Source organism: Canis lupus, chromosome 34 (genome assembly GCF_003254725.2).
Source record: "Canis lupus dingo isolate Sandy chromosome 34, ASM325472v2, whole genome shotgun sequence".
In the NCBI taxonomy this organism is placed as follows: Eukaryota; Metazoa; Chordata; class Mammalia; order Carnivora; family Canidae; genus Canis; species Canis lupus.
The window spans coordinates 13,143,211-13,157,565 of NC_064276.1; the positions used below are offsets into that span (position 1 = coordinate 13,143,211).

Consider the following 14,355-nt stretch of genomic DNA (forward strand, 5'->3'; position numbering starts at 1 on the left):
GTTGAGCATTGAATATTATTGATTACCATGTTCAGGTTCAAAAGAAGGCTAAGGTGAATCCAGGAATAGCAAGATAGGATTCAGTATAGGCATCTATGTTCCATTATTCTCTGATGCTAAGTAAAATGTTAAATTATAGAGTATGGAGAGTAAAGAAGGGACCTATCAGTGGGACACTCTGGGTTATGCGGTATGGGTGGTCCATTAAAGGTGTCAGAGAGCAGAGATCAGTATGAGCATCAGAGAAGAACAGGATAGTTTATTAGCACTGCTCCTGCTTTCTCTGATGTTCTTAACAGAATCTTTGGTTTGTAATTATACAGAGTTCTTAGAAATACAGGGAGATAAATTTATTTCGCGAAGATGATAACCAGAGCATAATGTTTTATCTGGTTGAAATGCCTGAAACTTGTTTATTTTCACTCCCTGCTGTAATGATTTCATGTTGTATAGGCTGGGCAGTGTGTGTGGTGGGATGCAGAGGGGTTGACAACAGTGTGGGATTCCTAAGGGCGAGGGATTAGGGATTGCCCTGCATGGACTCTTTTTCTTTCTCTAAAACTCTTTGCCATGCTTTGGTCTTATTTTCTGCCCTCTCCATTAATTTCCAGATCGTCTGATGAACCAACTGATAGACCGTATGTATATTTTGAAGTTTTTCTCAGTATCCTATAATTATCACTGGTCTGACATTTATTTGTCTGTGGGATCAGTAAAGGGGTGTTGTTCTCTGCATGTGTATGTGTGCAGCTTTTCTTGGGTGGGATGATTCTTTGTCTGCAAGTTGAGTTAGCAGCAAATGGAAGCCAGTGAAATGATCATTAAGTGGCTCTGGAGCTCAGGAGAGTGATCATCAGCATGAAAGCCAACCAGCCCTAGATTGGAAACTTGGTCCTGCCATTTGTGACTGCAAGCTAGAAAAATTTACTTCTCAGAGTCTTAGTCTCCTCATGTATGAGGGTGGACTAATGATGCCATTTCTTTCCACTCTGGTCATGAGTAGAGCTCTTTATGCAGTGATGGCACAGTGGCCAGGCATTTTTTCCATTCTTATTGCTGGATATGTAGTGAAGACTCATGACTGACAGGACATGGTAGCATTAATTAATACTCTCAAGGTTAGTAATTTCATTGGATTGTGTGTTAATTTTATAGACTTTTAGTTCTTTAATCCTGTAGGAGTTGATACTCTTGGTTTTCTGAAAAGAACACTATTTATAGTGAATATTTAGATATTAATTGGGAGGAAGGGGGAGTATTTAACATTAAATACTCTGAATCTTTTTTTCTACAAAACCCTTCCAGAGACAAACTATTGTTAATTTAGAAGTGCATGTGTTTTACATTGCAAATGATTGATCATGTGGCTTTAGACCTCCACATTTCCTTTCCTTGGTTGATTATGATTTGTTCATTGCTAGAAGAAGCCCCCAGGGTCAGGAAAGGTCTTGGAAAAACCATTGCCTTGTGAATAATCTAATTATAATAATAACAATGGTTGTTAATACTTTGGAATGGTTACCAGAAGTCATATTGCATTTATTATGTCATAAATTCTGTCAATAGTATATAACTTTACTATTCATACAAAATCAGATTCTCATTTGGTTATCACAGTAAGAAGGGCAGGGCAGGTAACCTTTTACAGAGTATAAAGCTGAGACTCAGGAAACTTCAGAGACCCAAGAGCTGGGAGCAGAACCAGGACTAGGAGTCAACTGTGCTTTTCATGCTACTTGACATTTTCTGGAATGTGAGAGGTTTACTAGCTGCCCTGATCCTGTAGAGAGCTGGCCTGCAAGGCTTTTGCCCCAGGAGAGGTGATGGGTGGTTGGAACTGACTGTGCCAGAGGAGTCCGTCTCTGACTGGGAGCATTCAACCAGTTTCCAGTGTTCATGGTTTGGCCATTGATTTCCTCCTAGATCTAAGCTACTGTCTTATCAGCAACTATCTGTACTCAACAAGAGAAAATAAAATTATCTGAGATTGTTTAACATTTGCATCCTATCTTTCTCAGATTTTTAAAAAAAGATTTTATTTATTCATGAGAGACACATGGAGAGAGGTAGAGACATAGGTAGAGGGAGAAGCAGGCTTCCTGTGGGGAGCCTGATGTGGGACTAAATCCCAGGACCCCGGGATCATGACCTGAACCAAAGGTAGATGCTCAACCACTGAGCCACCTAGGCGTCCCACTTTCTCAGATTTTTAAAGAATAATGATTTTCTTTATTAGAAGAGTAAAAAGATATTTACAAACTATGGGTTAGCATTAAGGTTCATTTAGGGTTTCATCAGTCATCTATAACCATTGTTAACACTTGGCATGTATCCTTCTCAGTAGAAAGCTCACTTTATTTTTCACAAAAATGGAATTTACATTTTCAATCACTGCTGTACTAAATCATTGCTTTCTTAAAACTTAATCTCGAAAGGATGTTCTGTGTATCTTCCTTGTAAGAGAGAACTTTTATGAACATATTTATTTTTTATTTTTTAGAGAGAGCACGCAGACAGGAGGGGAGAGAGGGAGGGGCAAAGGGAGAGAGAGAGAGAGAATCTTAAGCAGGCTCCATGCCCAGTGCAGAGCCCAGTGTGGGACTCAGTCTCACAACCCTGAGATCATGACCTGAGCTGAAATTCAAGAGTCAGTTGCTTAACTGAGTTATCTAGGTACCCTGATAAATACATTTTTAATATAATTTTTATAGAATAGATCTCTAATCCTCAGTTCTCCTGCTACTCCTCAGTTCTACTAACTGCCATCTTTGGCAGAAGTTTTAGTAGATTAGAGACCTCAGGACATGGAAAACAGAAGGGGTATATTTTGTGCTCCTGTTCCCCTCCAGTTGTTGGGTAATTTGAGAGCATTATGTAGGCACACATGTATGTGTGTGTGTGTGTGTGTGTGTGTGTGTAAGCACACACGTATGTACATGTATATATATACACATGCCTATAGGTTTTTATGTTTATGTATACACATATGTATGTATGTGCTTATATGTATACACATATACGTACACAATATACACTCACACATACACACACATCTCTACCAGTATCTATATATCGTTATGAAAAGATGAAAACAAAAGCCTACATTAGGTTTATAAAGCTACCTTTCTAATATCTTAAGTGTATACCATTACAGAATGTTCTGTCCTATACTTAACATTTGGGTTCTCCATTTCCTAGAGCTGATTACTTCCTTCGATTGCTGATATACTGAAAGGCCTGGTATAACTTCCTGTAAGATTTAAGGACTCGGCTTTTAGGCCTGTATAGATAATGCTTTTCTCTTCAGATTTCAGTGATAGGAGAGGCTGCTTTAGGATAAGTCTTGAGAATGATATGTGAGGCTGAAATGGTTCTGGGAATACACTAATCTCCCCATATGATCTTTTTTTTTTTTTTTTGAAAGATTTTATTTATTTACTCATGAGAGAGAGAGGCAGAGACACAGGCAGAGGGAGAAGCAGGCTTCATGCAGGGAGCCCGACGTGGGACTTGATCCTGGGTCTCCAGGATCACGCCCTGGGCTGAAGGCGGCGCTATGCTAAACCCCTGAGCCACCCAGGCTGCCCTCTCCATACAATCTTAAGGAATTGTTTTTCAATGCTTGGATTGTCCAGATAATTACCATGGTTCCTGTTTAGGTCAAAGATATTTAGATTCAAATAGCTTAATATTTGGAAGAATTAAAAGAAAACGAAGTTTAACCACCATTTACACACCAAACAAAATAGCACTTTCTTTGGATAGCATGTGAATAGTGGGTAAGGAGAAGCTAAGACAAAGAGTAAGAGAGTTTATGTTTTAAGGGACTTTTTGTTTTGACACCAGAATATTCTGTTGTGCTCTGTAGCCTCAGATATTGATGAGTCATCAGTGATGCAGCTGGCTGAGATGGGTTTCCCTCTAGAAGCATGTCGGAAGGCTGTGTACTTTACTGGAAACATGGGAGCTGAAGTGGCCTTCAACTGGATCATTGTTCACATGGAAGAGCCAGGTGAGTGGTCATTAGAGGGAATAGCTTTGGAGTCTGATGGGATCTTCAGTGATGCTAAGCCTTGGTCCTTCCATGTCCTCTGAATGGGTCTCAGAAAATGACCTTTTAGCTTATAATTTAGCTTCTTAGCTCACTTTTTGCCTATGGAGCAAAGTCACAATGTTCATCTTTAGTCTCTTTTTTTTTTTTTAAATAATCACTTTCTTGAGATATAATTTGCTCTTTTAAAGTATATAATTCAGTGCCACAAAGATCACTGGAAAGATGTGGGATATATAGGCATATGTCAGAGATATTGCTGGTTCAGTTTCAGACCACCACAGTTAAGTGAGTATCAGGATAAACTGAGTCAAATGAATTTTTTGGTTTCTGGTGCATATAAAAGTGATGTTTACACTATACTGTAGTTCATTAAGTGTACAAATAGCATTATGCCTAAAGATATGGATACCTTAATTGAAAAATACTTTATTTTTGCTGCATCAGTTGGCTCTTCCTTTCACAAATGGTTGCTCTGTAGCATGTGATGCTATTTGATGACATTTCTCTCACAGTAGAACTTCTTTCAAAATTGGAGTCCATCCTCTCAAACCCTGCTGCTATTTTATCAACTAAATTTATGTAGTATTTTAAATCTTTTATTGTCATTTCCATAAGCTTCATAGCTTCTTCACCAGGAGTAGATTCTGTTTCAAGGAACCACTTTCTTTGCTCATCCATCAGAAGCAACTGCTCATCTGATAAAGTTTTATCGTGAGATGGCAGCAATTCAGTCCCACCTTCATGCTCCACTTTCTAGTTCTCTTGCTATTTCCACCACATCTGCAGTGACTTCCTCCACTGGTGTTTTGAACCCCTCCAAGTCACCCATGAGGGTTGGAATCCACTTCTTCCAAACTGCTGTTAATGTTGATATCTTGAGCTCTTCCTATACATCACAAATGTTCTTAATGGCATCTAGAATGGCAAGTTCTTTCTGGAATTCTTAATGGCATCTAGAATGGTGGGTTCTTTCTGGAAGGTTTTGAGTTTACTTTGCCAGTTTTTTTTTTTTTTTTTTGAGGTCTGATTGTGTTTAATCAGACAATATGCAAAGTATTTACAACCAATTCTGGATCCCCCCCCCCTCCGCTCCCAAGCCTGGGCTGTGAAATCCGGGACCCCCAGACCCCTGCCCAGAGCTTAGGGTCCCCTAGGCCTCTGCATAGTCATCTGAAATCTACAAAACATTGTTTATTTAAAAAAACAAAACAAAACAAAACAAAATAGTATTAGGACACCTTATACAAAGGGCCCCGGGCAGCTGGAAGGGGGACTTGAGAGCACGCCGAGGTAAGCGAGCCCAGATCCGACTGGGACGGACAGCAGACTTGTGTAATAAACATGTATGAAAGGAAAAGTTGAAATTTCATAGGCAGGCACTGCTTGGCCTCCTTTCCCACTGGCAGGGCCTGGCTGGCTTGAGCACCCCTGACAGCAGGAATGTTATTGCTATGATGGGGGGCTGTGGGTGAAATGTACAACATGTCTTGGGGACAGCAGGGAAGCATTTTTACATGTTAAATAGACTCTTCACACATGGAAGAACACACATGTGCATACACACACAGACCCATTGGAGGAATCACTATATGTGGCACTATTGCCTTACAGATGCATTTCTTAAATAGTAAGACATGAAAGTTGAAATGGCTCCTTGACCAATGATGGGCTGCACAATGGATGTTGTGGTAGCAGGCATGAAAATAACATCTATCTCGTTCATCTCTGTCAGAGCTCTTGGGTCACCAGGTGCACTGTCAATGAGCAGTAATATTTTGAAAGAAATTTTTTTTCTGAGTGGTAGGTCTCAACAGTGGCTTCAGACATTCAGTAAACTGTGTTATAAACAGATGTGCTGTCATCTAGGCTTGTTGTTCCATTTATAGAGCAGAGGCAGAATAGATTTAGCATAATTCTTAAGGGTCCTAGGATTTTTGGAATGGTCAGTAAGCATTGGCTTCAACTTAAAGTCACCAGATGCATTGGCCCCTAATAAGAGAGTCAGTCAGCCTGTCTTTTTATCCTTTGAGGCCAGGCACTGACTTCTCCTCTCTAGCTGTGAAAGCGCTAGACGACATCTTCCAAAAGAAGGCTATTTTGTCTATACTGACCGTTTGTTGTTTAGCATAGCCACTGTCTTTAATTATATTAGCTAGGTTTTATGGATAACTTGCTGCTCCACCTCGTACATTTATGTTATGTAGATGGCTTCCTTCCTTCAACCTCATGAAACAACCTCTGCTAGCTTCACACTTTTCTGCTGTAGCCTCCATACCTGTCCCAGCCCTCATAGATTGAAGAGAGTGAGGGCTTTGCTCTAGACTAAGTTTTGGTTCAAGGGAATGTTGTGGCTCATTTGGTCTTCTGTCTTTCTCCAAATCAGCAGTAAAGCTGCTGTGCTTTCTTATCATTGGTGTGTTCATTGGAGGAACACTTTTAATTTCCTTCAAGAATTTTTCCTTTGCCTTTACAACTTGGCTGTTTGGTGTAAGTGGCCTAGCTTTTGGCTTATCTCAGTTTTTAATATGCCTTCCTCTCTAAGAGTAATTATTTCTAACATTTGAATTAAAGTGAGATATGTGGGGCTCTTCCTTTCACTTGAACTCTTTGAGGCCATTTTAGGGTTATTAAGCGGCCTAATTTCAATATTATGTCTCAGGGACTAGTGAGACCCAAGGAGAGGGAGAGAGTAGGGAAATGGCTGGTTCGTGGAGCAGTGAGAACCCACACGACATGTGTGTGTTAGGTTTGCTGTCTTATATGGGTGAGTTTGTGGTGTCTCAAAACAATTACAATAGTAACATCAAAGATCACTGATCACAGATTACATAATAATAATGAAAAAGTTTGAAATATTGTGAGACTCACCAAAATGTGACACATAGGCAGTTAGCAAATGTTCTTGGAAAAATGGCACCAATAGACTTGCATGACACAGAGTTGCCACTAACCTTCTATTTGTAAAAAGTGTGGTGTCTGCAAAGTGTAATCAGACAAAGTACAATAAATCGAGGGACACCTATACTTCTAGCTAAGAAATAAGGACTTGAAATACAAAAAATGTGGGTGGTTTAGTTAGCTTTTGCGTCCATATTCTTTATTTGGGTATAATTCACATACCATATAATTCATCCATGTGAAGTGTATACTTCAGTGCTTTTTAGTAAATTCAGAGAATTGCACAACTGTCACCACTAAAAGAATATTTTGCTGTATGGACACATAAGCTATTTATCTTTTCATCTGTTGGTGGACATTTGGGTTGTTTCTGTTTTTTGGCAATTGTAAATAATGCGGTTCTAAACATTTTGAGTACAAATTTTTGTGTGAACGTGTTTTAATTTCTCTTGAGTGGAGGAGTTGCTGTGTCATATGGTAACTCCATATTTACCTTTTTGAGGAACTGCCAAATTGTTTTCCACAGTGACAATGTCGTTTTACATTCTGCCACAGTGTGTGAGGGTTCCAGTTTCTCCACATCCTCACCAAGCCTTGTTATTACTGTTTTTAATTATAGCCATTGCAGTGGATGTGAAAGTGGTAGCTCATTGTGTTTTTTTATTTATTCATGATTTTATTTATTCATGAGAGAGAATTAAAAACCCATTTTGTTGGGCAGCCTGGGTGGCTCAGCGGTTTGGCGCCGCATTCAGCCGAGGGCCTGATCCTGGAGACCTGGGATCGAGTTCCACATCAGGCTCCCTTATGGAGCCTGCTTCCCCCTCTGCCTGTGTCTCTGCACCCCCCTTTCTCTCTCTCATGAATAAATAAATAAAATCTTAAGGTAATTTGTCTTTTTATTGTTGAGTGGTTCTTTTTATATTCTGATACAAGTACCTTACCAGATACATGATGTGCAAATATGTTCTCTCATTCTGTGAGTGTTTTTACTCTTGATGTGCATTTTCTGAAGCACAAAAGTTTTTAACTATGATGAAGTCTAATTTATCTGTGTTTTTCTCTCTTGTCACTTGTACTCTGGGTGTCATATCCAAGAAAAATTGCCTAACAAAGATCTCTGACATTGAGGTCAGGGAGCTGTTTTGTGTTAATTTTTGAATATGCTGTAAGGTGTGGGTCCAGCTTAATTCTTTTGCATGTGAACATGCAGTTGTTCAAGCACCATCTGTTGAGAAGACTGCCCTGTTCCCACTGGAATGGTCTTGGTGCCCTTGTCAAAACTCAATTGACCATAAATCTATGGGTTTATTTTTGGACTCTCAGAATCCTATTCAGTTGATCTATAAGTTTATCCTATGCCAGTACCAACTGTCTTGATTATTATAACTTTGTAGGTATTTTTGCTTCTTAGCTCCACAGTGTTATTTCAAGACTAAAAAAGAGAAAAAGGCCTGAGTGTAATTATTTTCCCAGATTTTGCCGAACCACTGACCATGCCTGGTTATGGAGGAGCAGCTTCTGCTGGAGCCTCTGTTTTTGGTGCTACTGGATTGGATAATCAACCTCCGGAGGAAATTGTAGCTATTATTACCTCCATGGGATTCCATCGAAATCAGGCTATTCAGGCGCTACGAGCCACGGTAAGCATGAAAGACTGTGTGAAAATACCTTCCTTTTACTGGAGGTGGTGTGTATTTCTGTCAGTAGCAGTGGAGACTTTCCAGTGTCCTTTGATCATTTCCAATCATGTTTGTCTCTCTCTGTATCCCACCATGGCCCCACAGAGATTTATTTGCATATATTATATGAGGAGCTAAAATAAATGATTGGGGGAAGTTATACAGTATAAAAATGGGAGTAAAAAAAATAGGGAGATAATGCAGCTAGGGCAAGATGACCAAATCGAAAGAAACTCCCTATCATCTGAGTGTTTAATATCAGCAGGGATCTGAGATTTGACTTGAAGCTTCCTGGTGCCTTGGAGCAGAGAGGGATGTATGAGATTCCATGTTCAATAAGACAGTTCTTTAGGAGAAATTTTGCTTTTCTGATACTAAGACCTTGGAGAAATCTCTCTCAAAAGTCCTCATAGAGAAGACTGAATTTTCCACTTCTGTTTCTGTCTGTGGAGAGAGGATTCTTCTGGTATTCATGAACTTCCTGACATTATCAGGAGAGAAGGAACCATAAAACTAGAGCATTGATAGAAGTCTTACTCTTGCAGTGCAGATATCTGTTTAATATTGAAAGAAATTTCTTGTTTTTTTTTTTTTTTTTTAAACCCACCCTTCCTTGCCACACCGTATGTATTTTTTAAGAAGGTGTCTGCTACTAATTCCTGCTTACCTATCTTGGCCTACCAGTTGTCTGCTAGGGTCCATTGTTGAAGTCATAGCAGCTCTCAGCTGACTCATGGAGTGTGGCTAGAACAATCTGTTTCCCTTTAAAATGCTTGAAATATCTCAGCCAGAGTTAGTTTCATTCAGGGTACTTGCTCTGCCCTACTTATTTTTCTCAACTGACTGGTTTATTGGAGATTCTGATGATATCTAAATAAATTCTTTAAACCTAATTTCTTGAGTTTAAAATAATGTCCCTAACTAACCAGTATTGTCATCATTAACCAAGGCATTAATATGGTCTCTGCGGCAATCCAACACTTCTGCTAATGTTTAGGGAGAGGAGGCACTAACATGGCACTCACATTGGCCCCCTTATGCCCAGCATAGTTCTCTGTGGGAAACACAGTTGATAGGGAATGTAGTGTGTGCAGTTAGTGTGGCTGAGAAAGGTACTTAAACAAATGCCAGACTCTGTACCCCATCATTAGTATCAACCTCCAGAAATGCTGAGCTAAGGCTGATACGGACTTTGGAATGCTGGTCTGCTGCTCAGAACTGTTTTCCAGTGAATCCAATTACAGACCTCAGTTGGGAGACTTGGAGAATGCCAGCTGAATGTACATTTCATATGCAGGGTCAGAGCTTCTCAGAGGCACTTAGGACTAATGAATTCAGGCCTCCTGTCTTCTCTACTTGACATCTTGGTTTAAATGGTCAGGATATAATGAGGCCCTGGGACTGCATACATTATAAAAATGTTTTATTTTATTAGAATAATAACCTGGAAAGAGCACTGGATTGGATCTTTAGTCACCCTGAGTTTGAGGAGGACAGTGACTTTGTGATCGAGATGGAGAATAACGCCAATGCAAACATTATTTCTGAGGCCAAGCCTGAAGGACCTAGAGTCAAGGATGGATCTGGAAGTAAGTTCTTGCCTTAGGGATTGTCTGAGCAGTCGTCACCATACATTTGGCTTGTGCCCTTCCCTCCCACCAGTCATATTGAAACCTTTGCCATCATCTAGAAGTTAGCACAGATCCCATCTTCTCATAAATGGTACATTTGCCACTCTGCATGGCCATGGTGATCTGATTAAGTCTTGGATAAATTCAGTCATGTTGCCTAGAAGTGTGTGTGCTTATGTTTAGTGCTTGCTGTCACTTTGTCATTCCTTTGAGATAAATTTTTTTTCATGGCCCATGTAGTTTTTGTCCAAAAGAGAATCATTACTTTTATGGTGTTTTTTTTTTTTTTTAAACAATTGAAATGCAGTCTTATATCCTTGACCCTGTCATTACCCATACCAACTGCTGATAATTTTCTGAAGGGCCAATCAAGATGGCGGGAAGAAGCACCATCAGCCAGTATTCTACCTTTTGTTTTGTTTTGTTTTAGTTTATTTATTTATCTTTTTTAGAAATCTCTACACCCAATGTGACACTTGAACTTATGACCCAAGATCAAGAGTCACACAGTACTCAATCTTTTAATAGCAAACATGTATGTGTCACTGTGTACCAGGCACTGGTTCTAAGAACTTTGCATATGAACTCTCATTGCATCTTTAACACTTCTATTCTACATGTGAGAAAACAGAGGCACAGAAAGATTAGGCACTTTGCCCAAGGTCACACAGCTCTTAAGAGTTGCAGCCAAAATTCAAATCCAGAATCCCATGTTCTTCACCATTGCGATGCCTTGATTCTTGGCCTGTCATTGCCTTCTGTAAGTGTTTACGTTTGTTAGCCTGGCATTCGTCACCTCCTCCAGGCAGATGCCAGCATGCCTTGTCTCAGTGTTATTTTTCTGTACCCCCCACTTTTAGCTCAAATGCCTGGGACTGTAGCCACCACCAGCCTTGTCAGGGCACTAACCCCCTTCTTTCTACTTCTGGGGTCTTTCTCAGGTTAATCCTTAATTGTGAAATACCCTTCTCTCTCATCACTGTACACTAAAATCCTTACCAGTATTCAGAACATGACCACAGATTCCATTCCACAGGACCTTCAAAGATAGTGCTTCCTTATCTCGTGCTAGTAATAATTATACCAACATTAACAATACTTCCATTTATGCCACATTTAATCCTCACAATAATCCTATCATTAGGATTTTTGATATCATTATTATCTCTATTTTATAGATGAAGAAACTGAGGTAGAAGAGAAAGTTAAGTTTGTCAAGGTCACAGACCTGTCTAGTGATGGATAGAATCAGAATTCTAACCCAGGTAGTCTGCTTCCAGAGGCTGTGCCTGAAGCCCCTATAACAAAGTGTTTATTCTTCTGTTACTAGAAGTATCAAATTCAGAGGCACCTGGGTGGTTCAGTCAGTTGTCAGTTAAGCATCCAACTCTTAATTTTGGCTTAGGTTATGATCTCAGGGTTTTGAGATCAATCCTCATGTTGGACTCCATATTCAGTCTTGTTATTACTTTTTGGTAATCGGTGGCTTGCCTAAAATATTAAAAGCTGTTGTGGATGTTATTCAGTAATTCATGAGCAGGATATGTTATGTGCTACATTGTCTATCTGTTCACTGCTTCCTTGATTTTCTGTAATGGGCTTTTCTTTGGGGATGGTGAGTCTTCCTCGCAGAAGAAACAATCCACACGATGGAGCCATTGTAAAGCTGCCAAGATATTTGGCTGTAGAAAGAGGGAGAGTCCGATCATTAGGTTTCTGTTGGACCTTGGAAGGATCAGCCACTCTCTTGAAAATGGTCATTAATGATATGGAACAGCCACATCATCCCCTGGGGCTTACTGAACTCAGAGTAATCTTCCAGTACTCCTGGCCCTGCTGGTTTTTGAGTTGCATCTTTGAATGGGATGTCATGATGATGCTTTCAAGATGTCATGATGATGCTTTGAATGGGATGTCATGATGATGCTTTCTTATTTTCAATTAAAAATTTAAAAAATCTTTTAAAAAAATTTAAAAAAGTTTTAAAAAGATTTTATTTATTCATGAGAGACAGAGAGAGAGAGGCAGAGACATAGGCAGAGGGAGAAGCTGGCTTCCTGCAGGGAGCCCGATCTGGGACTCGATCCTGGGACCCCAGAATCATGCCCTGAGCCGAAGGGAGGCGCTCAACTGCTGAGCCACTCAAGCATCCCTCAAGCACCTTTTAATTTAAAGGCACAATGGGCCAAACTCTGTGATCCTACTCTTCACTGCCCCCAAATTTAGAGTGAAGGTGAAGAGGAGACAATAAGGCATTATGAGCCATCAAGTATAGGATATAGTGAATCTAAAAGCCGTGGTAGGGGGATCCTGGGTGGCACAGCGGCTTGGCGCCTGCCTTTGGCCCAGGGTGTGATCCTGGAGTCCTGGGATCGAATCCCATGTTGGGCTCCTTGCATGGAGCCTGCTTCTCCCTCTGCCTGTGTCTCTGCCTCTCTCTCTCTCTCTCTCTCATGAATAAATTAATAAAATATTAAACAAAAAATAAAATAAAAAATAAAAGCAGTGGTAGGTGAAAATTTTAATTATGAAAAACCCCAAAATGCACCCTAACTCACCAAATGCATTGTATCTGATTTTTAAGAGGAATGGATGTTTTTAAAGTAGCCTTTCCAGCACTGTGCCTTGCCCATAGGAGGTGATCAGAAAATGAATGATTGAATGAAGAATGGATGAGGATCAGGACATAGTGGTCACGTGGATAATTTTTTTGCTGCCTCCATGAAGTGCCAGATGGAGGAATTGGGAGTGCACTGTTTGGTGTTACATTGCATAAGTCACAGGAAAGGAAAAATGTGATTTCTTGTACTTTGTTGCATTAGCACCTAAACTCATATGTCAGTCACCTTTTTTTATATTGTTTATATTGTTTGTTTTTCTTATAATTAAAAGGGTATTTAATAATTTCAGCCACTTAAGAAAATTCAGATATATGAAAAGAAGAAAATAAAAATTACTTCCAACCCTAAAACCCAGTCATAAACACTGTTAATGTTTTCTGTATATTCTTTAGGCCTTTCTCTACAAATATAAAATGACTATAAATATGAATATTTATAAAATGAAACATTCTTTTTAAAAATGAAACATTCTAAAAAAATGAAGCATTCTATTCCATACATGCTATTTTTCAAAAGATTTTATTTATTTATTTATTTATTTATTTATTTATTTATTTATTTATTTGAGATTTTACTTATTTATCCATGAGATACACAGAGAGAGAGGCAGAGACACAGGCAGAGGGAAAAGCAGGCTCTCTGCAGGGAGCCTGATGTGGGACTCGATCCCAGGATCCTGGGATCACACTCTGAGTCAAAGGCAGACCCTCTACCACTTAGGCACCCAGGTACCCCAGATTTTGTTTATTTATTTTAGAGAGAGAGAAAGAGAAAGAGAGGAGAGAGAGAGAGAGAGAGCATGAGCAGAAGGGGCAGAGGGAGAGGGAAAAAGAATCTTAACCAGACTCCATTTTATTTATTTATTTTATTTATTTATTTTTTTATTTTTATTTTTATTTTTATTTTTTTTCAGACTCCATTTTAAATGTGGAGCCAGAGACTGGGCTTGATCTCACGACCTTGAGATCATGACCTGAGCTGAAACCAAGAGTCAGCCATTTAACTAACTGCCCACTCAGGCGCCCCTATACATGCTATTTTATAATGCTATTTTATGACCTGCTTCCCCCTAACTGTGGATGTACATATGTGTATGCCTAGATCACTGAATGTATATTAATAATACCTCATTGTATAGTGCTACCATAATTTATATGCCTGATTTAGACCAAGTGATTGTTATTTAAATAAAAGATGATTACAGAAAGACTTTCAGATATGGGGCTATTTTTACATTCAGAAGATGACAGCAATTATTATTTTTAAAGATTTTATTTATTTAGATGAGAGAGAGCATGAATGGGGGGAAGAACAGAGGGAGAGGGAGAAGCAGGCTCTCTGCTGAGTGGGGTAGAGGGAGAAGGCTCGATCCCAGGACCCTGAGATCATGACCTGAGCTGAAGTCAGACTTAACCTACTGAGCCACCCAGGTGCCCTGGCAGCAAGTAATTATTTTTAAATAATAAATT

At 39.5% G+C, this 14,355-nt stretch overlaps 1 protein-coding gene across 3 annotated transcripts in view; it reads left to right on the forward strand.

The window, feature by feature from the left end:
- The window catches only part of USP13 (ubiquitin specific peptidase 13), a 116,444-nt gene that overhangs the window by 85,701 nt on the left and 16,388 nt on the right, over positions 1–14,355 (forward strand). For all 3 annotated transcript variants that reach the window (XM_025451193.3, XM_035710226.2, XM_035710227.2), the window contains 4 exons: positions 612–638; positions 3,869–4,012; positions 8,429–8,595; positions 10,070–10,223. In XM_025451193.3, coding sequence (XP_025306978.1) covers positions 612–638; positions 3,869–4,012; positions 8,429–8,595; positions 10,070–10,223 — 492 coding nt within the window. The remainder of the gene's footprint in view (positions 1–611; positions 639–3,868; positions 4,013–8,428; positions 8,596–10,069; positions 10,224–14,355) is intronic.